Consider the following 14,277-nt stretch of genomic DNA (forward strand, 5'->3'; position numbering starts at 1 on the left):
AAAGTGGTAACTAAAAGAAAAAGGACTATGCAGTAAAACGTTCCTCTTAAATCCTGTTTTAAATATTCATTATCAAAGAAGTCGTCCTAAAAAGGCAACATACTGTATGATTCCAACTACGTGACATTCTAGAAATGGCAGAACTACAGCTAATAATGGAACTGCCATAGAACCTTGAGGTGCTATCCTTATCTTTCAAGTTAGCAGAAAATTATTAAAAAGGGTTGCATTCTACACTGCCAGGATAAAGTAAGTGTCACACATGGGAACAACGAAGTAGGTTTATGTTTTTTCCTTTTACCTCTTTGGGATGTCACCAACAATACAGTAAAAAAAATACATCAAACTAATACCAAGTCTAAAATATTTTTAAAAAAATCATTCTATCTTTAAAAATAGGTCATAGTATAGCGGGAACGTGTGTAAATTCTGGAGCCAGAGGCCCAGTATGATGTACATTTATTAGGCAAATATTCCATGTATCTTATTTTAGCTGATAGAATTTGTCTAACATTTTTTCCACAAAAAATTATTTTGCTGGGCCTGGTGGTGCACACCTGTAATCCCAGTATTTGGGAGGCTAAGGCAAGAGGATTGCCTTGAGTTTGAGGCAAGACTGAGTTACAAAGTGGGTTCAGGCCTAGCCTAAACTATACAGTGAGACACTGTCTTAAAAAAGACAAAAACAAAACCAACAAAAAACCCCCCAAAACCAAAAAACAAAAACAATAAAAAATTTAATGTCAACTTATTTAAAACATATACTAAGATATTAAAAAAAAAATCAGCCAACATTCAATGAGCACTTTACTAAACGACAGGCATTATTCAAAATGCTGTCTGTATATTTTTGAAATTTGTTATTTTTTGGGTACCAGGAATTGAACTCAGGACCTCACACTTGCCAGGCAGGCTGGCTCCTGTCTGTATATTTTTAATCCTCCCAACACTATCACGCAGACTAACAAGAAAGCAGAAAGGGGGTGGGGAAAACTTCTCAAACCTACTCATCTAGTAACATAAAGGAACGAGGGTTTAAACTAATAGTCTATACTCTTAATGACTATACCTAAATTATCTCTATGAACTGTGGATTCCAAATTTTCTCTAGGAATAATTTGCTTTAGACTCAATTTCCACTGTGTCGCATAGCTAGAACATTTATTAGTTATTTGATTGGATTTTGTTTAAGTAAATAAATACACCGGAAGACTGAAAACCATTTACCTGCATCTAGTATGCCCTGGGCCAGAATAGCGCCAAACTTGGCCATGACATCATCATGCTTATCATTGATGACTTTGGAATACAGCTGTCTGAACTGATTCACCTGCAAAAAACAAGAAAAAAAGTCTCATTCTATTCATCTGCTATGCCATTTCAGATCAGCCAGTAAGTGGCTCAAATGGCAAGGAGACAATTCTGATTCCCAACATTCAAAAACAGAGCAAGATGACCAGACACGAAGCAGAAGAGTGCCATTCGTGAGTCATGGGTGCTGACTGTGCTGGTGTGGAAGCACCAGCTCTGTTTTCAATCCCCACTCCATGGGGGATGATTCAGGCTCAAGGGAATGCTGAACGCAATTTCATTCGGCATCACTCAGGCCTACCCATCCCAGCCAACTCAGGCCCTTATCAGACTTCCAATGATAGCTCTGCTGCTTACTGTCAGCACTGCAGACTTCCTAACAGGTACAGACTTCAGTTCCCCTGTAAAGTGAACTGCCTCACTGAGCTGTGTGAGGTCACTGTATTCTTCTACACAGTGAAGATTTTTCTCCTGCGTACACATTAGCCTTCAGAGGACTTGTAAGAATAAGTACTCATACCAACAGGAACACAACAAGACAGAAAATATGTTGACTCATTTAGGGTGAAACTACTGGGAAGTTTTGTTTACTTCTTTCTCTTTTCTGTACCTTCTAATTAATGTTTTGTTTTTACTAAAATATTTATAAAATCTTTTTAATAAATTAAGTGATTCATTTAAATCTGTTTGGTGGCAATAAGGAAACTATTTTATGCTCCTTCCATGTCTTACACTTCGTTTTCCCAACAGTGCTTTTCAAATGGTAGGCACCCAGGAAGAAGTCTGCTTGTTCAAGAAGTACATGATCATGGAGCTCCCCAAATCTGCCAAAAGCAGAAAACACCAAATTTGAGTTTCCTAATATAATGACTTTACCTGCAGCACACATTGTCTCAGAATCTCTTGCCCTCTTTGTGTCTTGGTCTGACCACATTGTGACATAGTGGCAGAGTAGCAGAACCAGATCTGCGTTCTGAGTATCTCTGCCTTAGCATTTCTGAGTCTTAGTTTCTTCATCGTCATGGGGATCATGGCAGCCACGTACCAGGCTGGGCTAAGGACTGTTTGAGGTTACACACTCGCCATGTAACACGTAAAGGCATTTCACAGTTCCAGAGGCATGGCTGTCTTGCCCTATGGCAGGAGGATCTTACCAGTCCTTCCACAGTGCTAACAAAATAATGTCCCTTAAGCACGGTTCTCCTATTTGATTCATAGGCAACAACAAAACAGTGGGGAAAATAATGAACTAACTCTGTCACTACCTACTTCATGACCATTTATAGGCATTTAGTTCCAGGCTTTACTTTCTTTTAACTACAAAATGCAGCATTATTATCATTATATTTCCTTTCAGTTTTAGAAATGCTGAAGTTTGATATTTTTACTCTGGTTCCTTTGATTCTGAACTTATTTTAGATGAACACTTAACATTACCTTATATAGGATGGAAATTTTATGTCCTAAAGGTTTTTGAAATATTTCATGAATTTATAAAAAGAAACAATGGACAATGCTCTGTATGTGCATTACAGAGGAGAATTTAAATATAAACAATACCCCAAACAACAGGAAAGCATTTAGTAAAATTAAGACAGATTTTTTTAAAAAAGTCAATGCAAATATATAACAGCCTAATATGTTTATAGGCTTTAATTGAATTAAAAGCATTTTTATCATTTTAAAAAGCTCCCTGCTGTTTTATTTCTTAATTTTCATTATTACTGGCAAAGAATTATTATTTTAGTAGATCAGGAGAGCATCTTAAATTTGGAAGGCAACTTGGAAAACACCTGGTCTACTCTTTTTATTTTATAGATAGGAAGACTGACATAAGACAGGTGAGACAACAATTTCCGGAACATCATAAACAAATGGTAATCAGTGTAAAAATCATGATTTTCTGATTCAATTTTATTGTTAAGGACAGTGCAGCCCTGCTCACAAAACAAAAAGTAGAATTCCTTGGAGAAAATAATATTAACTTCCCATTTCTTTTCTTTATTGCTGTGCTGGGGACTGAACTCAGGGCCTACCTCTGAGCCACATCCCTAGCCTCGACTTTCCATTTTACAAGCTCAGAAACAAGGCAATTAAGATTTCAGGCTATGCTGTGATCCTTGTGCTCCACTGTGTACAAATGTCTAAAATCCACCTTCTTGAAAGTAATGCATTTTTAATATTTATCATGTTCTAAACTCTATACCTTATACTTCTGGAAAAATAAAAATCTACCGTTAGATATGAGAGTAAGGGATCAAAGCAAAATATACTGTAGTTTCTTAAATTAAGGATATAGTTTATAGAGCTAAGTACTAGGGATGTGACATACATTAATGATTACACAAAGACATTTCCTTTGGAGATTTCCATTGTGAATCTCACAAAGTAAGAATTTCTCCTTTAGATTCCTCTGAGTAGGGGGAGTGTGGTCACAGTCCTTGATGAAATTAATGTCTGATATTTGCTTGTGAGCTGTTTCTATTTTATTTCATGTACTGGTTTGTAAACCTGCAACTATATCTGAACTCCATATACTTGAGAATTTACTTTTCTTCAGAGGTTAATAGACTTTTCTTTGTGGTAAAATATCCCGTATCACTCCAAGAACATTAATTTTGTCTTATTGGCAATTATCAGATAAAGATGATATAAAATGGAGTCCATGATGTTCTTTGTCACTTGCTTAATAACAGGAGTTGGCTGGGTATTGTGGCGCATGTCTGTAATCCCAGCACTTGGGAGGCTGAGGCAGGAAGGTCCTCATGAGTTCAAGGCCAGCCTGGGCGACATAGTGAGCGCAAGGACAACATGCACTACATTGTGAGACCCTGTCTCAAAACAAAAACAAAAACAAAAAACAGAAGTCGAGGAAATAGAGCTTGAACTTAATTAAGCTGAATAGCAATTTTGCTGTAAGGCACAGTGTTACCTGAAAGAACATTTGAGACTTAACTGTACATACAGTTTCACTTCTGCAGCCAGTGGATACATGTTTACACTTGCCCATCCAATTTGTATTAGTGGCAAAGGCTACCAGCAGTGAGTTCATTTCAACATTTTTTTTTTGTATTTTTTTCTGGTACCAGGAATCGAACTCACAACCTTGTCCTCGCCAGGCAGGCGCTGTGCTGCTGAGCTAAATCCCCAAGCCCAGCTAAGCGGACATACTCTTTTTTTGTTTGTTTTTTGTTTTTTCTGTCTTTCTTCTGGTACCAGGAATCTAACTCATGACCTTGTGCTTGCCAGGCAGGCGTTCTGCTGCTGAGCTAAATCCCCAGCCCCGTTTCAATATTTTTAATCAATCACTTCTCGGCCTTTTGGCTAAGATCAAGTGTAGTAACATTTTTAATTAGAACTCAAGACTGATACAACCCAAAGATAATGTACTCACACTAGCTAGGAGTCATTCAATGTAACTTGCAATGATAAAAAAATAATAAACTGCTATACTTTTACACTCTTTCCAAATGTGGAATTTCTTAGACTGAATGTTTTCACACCATACAGCCTACCCAATCTTTCCCTCAAAGGATTCTGCCGCTGTTGGGAATTGAGGTTATGGCTGTAAAAATTCATGAAATCCTACAGTAAGGATGGGAAGATGGTAAAACATGTTTTGTGGACAATATAAGTAACATGAAAGCAACAAGTGAGTGCAAAGTTGAGTATCTATACATGACTGTTTAAAGCAGTGCATTCCATAGCCTAGATTTGCTTCCTTAATGATATTACTAAGCTGGACAACCTCCAAAAGCTCAACGGAAGATCAAAGCAGGAATAAAAGCTATTCATGCTGCTGCTCTACTTAGAAACAAAGAAATGTGGTATATTTTTGGAAAGATGTTTATGTTCTAGAAGATATGGTATATTATGCAGCTTACTATAGAAAAAGACAAAGAACAAGATTTTATTTGTGTAATAATACAAATTTTGGCAGTCTTAAAAATAATTTTGAGAGAGAAACACTGAATAATAAATCAAACAAACGGCAGCTGCAGCTTAGAAACTGACATTTATTTCCAAAATCTATAAAATTAGAACGAATAATAAATAAGTTCAGGGGCTGGGGATTTAGCTCAGCAGCATAGTGCCTGCCTGGCAAGCGTGAAGTCGTGAGTTTCATTCCCAGTACCGGAAAAAAAACCAAAAACCAAAAATAAATAAATAAATAAATAAACAAGTAAGTAAGTTCGGTACTTTTGTTGTTCTTTTGGACCTCCCCAAATATACTAGGCTGCAAATGAGGCAGTTCTAATAAGTGACTGATGAGGCAAAAGACAGAATGTCAATGGTTTGTTCCTGTATCAGTTTTTTGACTGTTTCCCAAATACAAGCAGAATGCAAGGCTGTTTAAATATCAAACATTGATAGGAAGTCTTAGAAACTGCCACGAGGGAGAGTTTAAATAGGTGCTTCGAAGTCTGTTATAAGTTCTCCAGAGGCAGGTGAGGAGTGCAGAGGATGTGTGAGGAGGTTCTCTGAGGAAAGGAGGGCTGTAAGTCTTTCCCCCTCCCTCCATATGAGCCGGTGTCACTGGGTACCAATGTCCCATGTAGAAAGTGAGAGGCTAAACTGGCAATCAGCTGAAGCACTAGCACGGACAGCCTGTTGCACCTCTACCCAGGAGGAGGGTGGAATATGCAAGAGTGTTTCTGTGGACAGGTGTGGTCAGGTGGAGCCATCTGTAAGCCTGCCCAAGAGGATCACCCAGGAGGGCTGATGTGCCAGCAGAGAATGTGGCCATGCTCACTTTTAAACTGAGACTATACATACTGTGGAAAGTGACTGCAGGACTTTTGTGTCAGGATGATGGGTAGAAGGTCATGGACTATTTGAATTTGTATCCTGTATCACAGTAATAAAACATTCCGTTGAATATAGTTTAAAAGGATAGCAAAAAGCAAGAAAAGCTGACTTTATGATTTCACCACCCTATGTGTTGCAATTTTTAAAGTATGGTTATATGCTAAAAAGTGACAAGAACCCTGTAAAAAGTACACTTAAAGGATATGATATAGTTCAAGTTTTCCCATCTTCTTACCACTAACATGGTCTCTTCCTGTTTCTTCAGCATGTACCATACGTGAGACAAAATTGTATTCAAAAGAAGGTAGGTTACTAAAGAAAAGCCGAAACAGGCTGTCTTGCAAAGGATCTCTTGGCTCGCTCACCTTCGGACATGTGATTTCAGTCTGCTGGATCATGATGAGCGCTGAAGCTATGAGAGCCCCTTGCCTCACGTAGTTCACAGGGTCATTTGTCATTGGTTCTAGCAAATTAATTGCTTCCTGAAAGGATTTTAAAAGCAAAAACCCTTAGTTGATATGGCTAAATTTTCAAATTAGTTACTCTCATTCTAAATCAGTATTTTCATCTAAAAAGGTACTAACAAGTTAATTTAAGACTACTTAAATTAAGTAGTTTAAAGTAAGTTTCAAAATGTTTAATATAAATAAAAAGAAAGCCTTAAAAGCTGAGTGTTCTTTAGGCAAACGAGGTCATAAAGAAACCATGAGAGAAAAACTATTTAGAGAAAATTTATATTAACAGTTGTCAAGTACCTATTATTTTTCTGGCATAGTACTAGGTATTTTATTTGTGTTATCCCATGTAATTCTATTAATCATAAAAACTAAAAGCTCAATAATAACTGACAGAAAGTAATCTTTATGAACAAAGAATCTGGGCATTTTAAAGGTTAAGTAATTCACCCAAAATCACATTAAGTAGCAAACCCAGACCAGCTCCAAAACCTGAATTATGTATTCAATTCCCTTCAAATACTAGTGCAAAGTACTATCTTTATAATTTTACAAAGTCTTACTTTATAAAAGAACCAATATAAAACCCACCCAAAATAAAAACCATGTGCATTGTTTGTCCATTGCATAACAAAGAACTTTTTTGGCCCAAATAGCTCCTATTAATATCCTTCTATTTGGGGGATGTCACTTTACAATCCAATTTCTCTATAAGCTCCTTAGTAAATCTGGAAGGACCAGAGGAATGAGTTTACAAGACCATCAAACTTAATTCTTAATTCAGTAACCCTCATTCCAAGTCCAAGAAAAGGAAGATTAAACTAAGCTGACTCCTCTAACATGTGACTTCTACATTTTTAATCATTGCTATTAAAGGATAATACATGCCAGATACATGCACCCTTTCCTCCTACTGCATGACAAACACGATGCAGAGGAGTATGTTTTCAAACATATTGCTAACATCAAGTAGTCATGACAAAAATACAACAAAATTTCTAACTCATAATAACTTGCCTCTAAAGTAATTAATATAATGTTAAAAATATATTCTAGAATAAACTGATATTTTAGGTTTTTAAGAAATAACAAACCTCAGTTGGATACGTACTGATACCTAGATCACACAAATTATTTAGAAATAAAGCAGACTTGTTTGTATATGAGTAATACAAATTTTTCATTGAATTAACTTGTCAGATGCTGTGTTTCAAAGAACATTTGCTCCAGATAGCATATTAAGTTTAGAATAATCTGGAAAAAAAAATTCAATTTATATTTAACTTATGAGGCCAAACACAAATGTCAACTAAAGACCTGAAGGGGAAATACTTGGTAAAATATCCAACTATATTTTTTCCTTTGTTTACAGAACAGATATGCCCTAGAAAGAATTCAAAGTCAATTTCTGAGTTTGCTAATAAAACTGAATTTTTGTTGTTTGTTTTTTGAGACAGGGTCTTGCCATGCAGTTCAGGCTGGCTTTGAACTCACTATGTAGCCAGGCTGGCCTCGCACTTGTGGCGATACTCCTGCCTCAGCCTGAAGGTAAATTCTTACGTAAGAGCCTCTCCCCCGAAAGCTGAAGTTCCTGTGAGGGCGGAGGCAGTGCTTGGCACCTTCACACCTAAAGGGTCTTGCCACTCATCACTTGTCCAACGAATGTTCACTGAGGGTTTGCTAGGCACCGGTATGATTTTCGGTTCTAGCAGTGAACGTTCTGCTCTCAGGGACCTTGTATTTCAGCGAAGGGAGTTAACACAATAGGTAAAATGCCAAAAAACTTTGTCAGGTAGTGGTAAGTGCTACGAAGAAGAAGCAGGGTAAGATAAAGAACGGCTTATAATTGGAAGGGGACAATGTATCTGTCAATTCTTATCTCTTCTTGCCACACGTAGTGAAAAAAATCTATTTTTTAGTCATAGTTTCAATAATATGTGACTAGAAAAAGCTATTTGCATTTAATATTAATAGCCCTTGTTAGAGAAAAAGTCAAGCTGATTCAAATTTAAATTCTCAGAATCAATCAATAAATGTACATTATATTTTCAGTTTGGATAACAAAAGCGACTCTTTTCTTGGACCCCAAAAATGTAACTATGTTCTCTCTTAGACACACACACCCCAAGATGTGGCCGAAGTATGTGCATATCTGCTAGGAGAGGCAAAATCTGATGATTATGTCAATGTTTTATATCAAGAATAACTGTTGATTAACTTGGGTGGAGGGGTGGGGAAAGGGGAAGGCTGATCAATGGGTTGTAAGTTGCTGTTAAATAAGAAGAGGTTCTAGCGTACCAAACTATAGATAACACTTAAGTACTATGTATTTCAAAAAGCTAGGATTCTAAATACTTCCACCATAAAGAAATGATAAGTGTTTGAAGAGTCTGGTATGTTTAACTTGATCTAAACATTATGGCGTGTACACATGTATTAAAACATCACACGGCCCCCAATTAATACATGCATTTTAAAATGTATCAGTTAAATTAAGAAAATATTCTGAATCTCAGCGTTCGGGAGGCTGAGGCAGGAGGATCGTTGTGAGTTCGAGGCCAGCTTGGGCTACTCTCTCTGAACTGTACAGAGAGACCCTGTCTCAAAGAGACAAAAAGACAAAAAAAAAAACACAACAAAAAAAAAAGAAAACATTCTGGGCCAGTCCACATCCACTCTAGAAATGAAACAAGACTCCAGCTTCTAGGACTGGGGGTGTCGCTCAGTGGCAGTGTGGTTGCCTGATATGTGTGAACCCCTGCATTTAACCCTCACAAGGGGAAAAAGGAAAGAAAGAAAAAGAAGTGAATCTGACTTTGAGGACTCTATTCTAAATAATGTAAAGTATAGAGGGAAAAAAACCCTCTTGTTTAAGCAATAATGGATTTCTTCATGAATCTCAACGTATTGCCTAACCTAACTTTTTATTTTATAACTTTTGAGGGCTTAACAAATACCAGGTCACCACTAAGGTTAGAGATTAAAAAAAAAAGGCAAAAAAACAGAAATGCTATCAAATGAGCTGATTTTGGTGGGTTCATAGAACCTTGATTTCAGCAACACTAATTACACATTGAAAATGCCATGTAAAAATAACCAGAGAAATTCTTTAAAGAAAAAGTGACTAACTTTGTTCTCTGTCTCTTTCTCCCTCTTTTAAGATGGTGTCCATAGTTTCAAATGGAAATTCAAGGATCATCATCTTGTGAGTCCCTCTACGCAGCAGTTGTCCCTAAGTGGCGGCAGGCAGGGCAGCACAGTGGTGTGAGGGAGTAGAAGGAAGCGCCATGAAGCGAGGGTAGGCTCACCGACCAAACTACACCGTGCTTTTACAGCTGCTACATAAACCTTCTGCAAAGACAAGCAGTCTGGTGCCAGGAAAGAAGAGACCCCTGGCCTCGGGCTTACCTTGTTTCCTGTACCGGCGCAGCAGATCCCCAGGGCCATCGCAGCTCCGTAGCGCACATGAGGGTTGTAACTCTCTGACAACAAAGAGACCACACTGGGGCACTGCTCGGGGGTCCTAAAATGAGGAGAGAAGTCAGTGGTATGGGGAACATATCAACACACAAACACAAAGATTTTAACCAAGTTTTTTTTTTTGCTGTTGTTGTTGTGTTTTTTGTCTTTTTGAGGCAGGGTCTCGTTATGCAATTCAGGCTGGCCTTGAGCTCACTTTGTAGCTCAGGCTGGTCTCGAACTCGCGACGATCCTCCTGCCTCAGCTTCCCAAGTGCTGGGATTACAGGCATGTGCCCCCAAGCCCGGCTAACCAAGTTTTAAGTTATGATAAACAATAGCGTATCTAACACGTTGCAGAATTATTCTCACGTAATTCTAATTATTGATAGTAGAACTCCATCTTCTTATCCAGAAAAAGACCCCTCCCAGGGGCTCTGCACCACAGTTCTGCATTGCAGTTATTCCCTTGCACCCTCCAGAGGGGAGGCAGCTGTGAGGGCGCTGGACACTGCTCAGTATCTACTTTCTCACGTGTGGACCACTCTGCACTTTGTTCTGAAGACTGAAGTCATTTACAGAGGCTCTTAGATGTTTTCAGAGCAGTGTGGAAGATTTACATACCATAGTAGCGCTCTTATTACATAGTAACTGATGCATATGCCTTCATAACAGGGAAGTTCTAACCTTTTTTGCCTTTAGCAACTGTTTTTGTGTTAAGAATAAATTGTTGTTTTTCATCTTTTCCATATTAGTAGCAAAGACAAAAAAAGAACAAACTTGACAGTTGAATATCTGAGCTCATCTTTTAGAAGATTCTCCTGATCCAGTGCTACCCTGGAAGTGGCAGAACAGGATTGTAACTATGACAGAGTGAATAAGGGAGTTTCCAGGAGGCTGGCTCGGTGGTGATCGTGAACCTAAGAGGGTCTGCACCAGTGTCCAGTTGTTGAAGTTCACCAACTCACAGGCTCACAATTTTGTGTACATTTTTGTGTGTATATTAAGCAGCAGCAAAAAGTTGGTTTTTAAAAAGGCTATCCTATTATTTTAAAAGCAGTTATCACAAATTAATTCCAATCTTTTTTTTCCCAAATCTTTAATTCTAAGCTGAAATTGTCTTCTAGCCTCAAACTCCAGTGAGTGGTAAATTCAAATTTCAAATGGAATACAGGCAAGTTTCTGAACACCATGCCTGTGAAAATGAAACTGTGCTGCCAGGGAAGGTTGGACTACTTCTGCCTGCATAGTCTATCACTCTGACAGAGCTTCCTTCTATGAGCAATTTAGAACTAACACTAAGGCAATTACCAAGTAACTTAGAACTTGAAAAATAGTACAGTGCTGTGAAAAAAGCAGTGTACTAGGAAATGGAAGGTCCTGGTTCTAGGTTTAGCTTTGCTAATTTGCTAGTTATGTTGCATTAGGCAAGTCATTAAGTTTTCTTCTTTGTAATTACAGATAGATTTTTCTTGACTATTTTTGTAGGAATAACACAAAAATAAGCAAATAACTGAAAATACAGTAATAATATATAAGCTTTCAGTTAAGGCATAACAAACTAAACAGTAAAGTCATATATATATATATTTATTTATATTTATATTTATATATATATAAAACCCAAGTTCTGGTTCCTGTTTTGTCTCTAAACACCTGTACTAATTTAGACAAGCTGTCTCCACATCTGAAAAAAAGGAATGGGACTAGATGTTCTATAAGGTTTCTTTCAACTTTATAATTCTAAGACTTCTAAAAATGAACTATCATTGATTTAAATTAATGCCTGTTATTTCAGGGCAATTTTTTTCAATGAGTAACATTCTTACAAGCCAAAAATGAAATTCCAAGTAGTATGTTTCCAAAGAGACTGTTGGAGAGTTATTATACAGCTTAGAGTTGATACTACCATCATTCAACTTTTACTTTCACTCCTAGAGGGGAAAGAACTTACAGCTCTTCCCATAATCTGACATCCAAATCCTCTAACATAAAAACTCATCTGTGTGTGTGTGTGTGGCGGGGGGAACCGGGAATCAAACTCAGGACATTGTGCTTGCCGGGCAGGTGCTTGTGCCATCCCTAAAAACTCATGTATTTTGGGATGTAATTAATTATCAACAACCACTGACAGCAAAAGTCTAAAGCGTCACAGGCTAATATTATGTCATCTATATATTTTTTTATCTTCCATGAATTACTAGTGTAGTACTAAGTACTACAGGTAAAAATAATTTTCATTACTTAGTAACAGGCAAAGAGAGTCAAACTAAATTCATGTTTTAGAGATTTAATCAACGAATATCTTATACTAGGTTTAAGGCCTAATAATCAAAACAATGTGAAATACATAAGCCCTTTCCCATTCTGCTTCCTTCTTCAATTTATTATTCAGCTAGGTAATCAAAGCCAGGGAGAATCAGTAGATCTGTGAGTGTTACTTCCTAATGCTATCTGAGCATCCTTATCATCTTCCTCCTTTTTTTTTGAAAAGGTCTCGCTATGTTGTCCAGGCTTGGGCTTGCCTCAGCCTCCTGAGTGCTGGGATTACAGGTGTGGCCACCATGCCCAGTGGCTACTTGAGCATCTTTTAATTTCTTTTGAGTGCTCTGAAGTTTGGAGTGGAAAGATCCACTCCAAACATGGAAGGTTCAGGAAGGTCTCATAGGTAAGATCTGTACTTGGACTTGAAGGATGGGTATGATTCAAAAGCAGAAAGATAAATGTTGTGGAAAAAGGAATGAGTATTGCAACATGAGAAAGAAGCTTGAGAAAAAGTTAGTAGACAATCCCAGCACTCAGAAGGCTGAGGCAGGAGGATCACTGTGAGTTTGAGGCCAGCCTGGGCTACACAGGAAGAATCTGTCTTTAAAAAAAGAAAAAAAAAATCAGGAATATAAGTCTAATACCTGGGAGCATGGTAGGTATAAAGACCTTTTCTGGTTGGTAGTGTGTAACAGTAATACAGAATAGAGAGGTTTGCTTTGGGAAAATTGGTACATGCACATAATATATCTTGATCATTTACAATCTCATTAACCCTATCCTTGCCATCTCTAATTAGTTAGCTCATTTATTTACTGGTATCAAGGCTTTCTAATGATAGTGCCCCCTTTTCTTTTACTTTGCCCCTCCATTCAAAACCCTGGTTCAAAAGACAGCACGGGGCACGCTTTGTGGGTAAATTCACCCTAGGAGGCTAGGGCGAATTTGTTCTGAAGGCCAAATGAGATCATGTACCTGAAATCATTTTGAAAACTGAAAGCATCAGATAAATACATACTCCTGTAGTGCCCTCTCTGTATCTTTAAGACCTCAGGTTTGGGTCTGGTTATATCTATTGCGGGCATGTTATGTATGAAGTAATGGGTTCAGACTGTTACAAGCATTTGGAAAAAGTGAGTCCTGATTTAAACTCCCTCACAACTTAGTATGTGAGTATTTGTCGATCATCTGAGATAGTGGTTCTAATCTAAGTCATTTTTGGATAAGTCATGCTCCTTCAGGTACAGATACACGTAATTTTGGTAGTCATCTTTAAAAAGAAGCAATATACCCTCTACGGTTTTAAAATATACTTTATATTATTACGTAAAGAACTGTTACGTTGTGATGCATCATGAGGTACAATGTTTGTTTGTTTTGTTTTTGTTTTTGGTTTTTCTCCGGTACCGGGAACCAAACTCACGACCTTGCGCTTGCCAGGCAAGCGCTTTTGTCGCTGAGCTAAATCCCCAGCCCCCATGAGGTACAATGTTATCGGCACCAAGTACAAACATTACTTTAACCCTACATGGTGTGTGTGTGTGTGTGTGTGTATGTTGCTGGGGAGTGAAGCTAGGAATTAATATATACTTGGCAAGTGCTCTAATAGGGCTATATTCCCAGCCTATACGATAATTCAGTTTTTAATGAAAGAAGTTATAATTTGCTTTAAAAAATGACACACACACTGAAATAACTAAATTCTGACTTGTTATTTGAATAAAATTTCTTGGCTCGTAGCTAACAGCCATCTTACCAATGTTACTATTTGTACGAGACTTCTGCAAAGCAGGAACTGTGCACAGGCATGTGCACAAACCACCGGCGCATCATCCAGCCATACACTGCACGTATAAACTCCTTTCTTTCAACACACTGGCTTTGAACTACTGCTTCTTTATTGAACATTCTGTGTAACTTCCACATTAAATCATACCAATAAATCAAGATATTTTCAAGAATATGGTGCCTTTTTCCTC

At 37.7% G+C, this 14,277-nt stretch overlaps 1 protein-coding gene across 1 annotated transcript in view; it reads right to left on the reverse strand.

Moving 5' to 3' along the window:
* Psmd1 (proteasome 26S subunit, non-ATPase 1) overlaps positions 1-14,277 on the reverse strand; it is a gene marked incomplete at its 5' end in the record, with an annotated part of 83,796 nt that overhangs the window by 17,340 nt on the left and 52,179 nt on the right. The window contains 3 exon segments of the mRNA XM_013519960.1: positions 1,228-1,330; positions 6,486-6,602; positions 9,984-10,098. Of these exon segments, the coding sequence (XP_013375414.1) occupies positions 1,228-1,330; positions 6,486-6,602; positions 9,984-10,098 (335 nt within the window).

This window comes from Chinchilla lanigera, unplaced genomic scaffold (genome assembly GCF_000276665.1).
Source record: "Chinchilla lanigera isolate Chin_1 unplaced genomic scaffold, ChiLan1.0 scaffold00052, whole genome shotgun sequence".
NCBI lineage: Eukaryota > Metazoa > Chordata > Mammalia > Rodentia > Chinchillidae > Chinchilla > Chinchilla lanigera.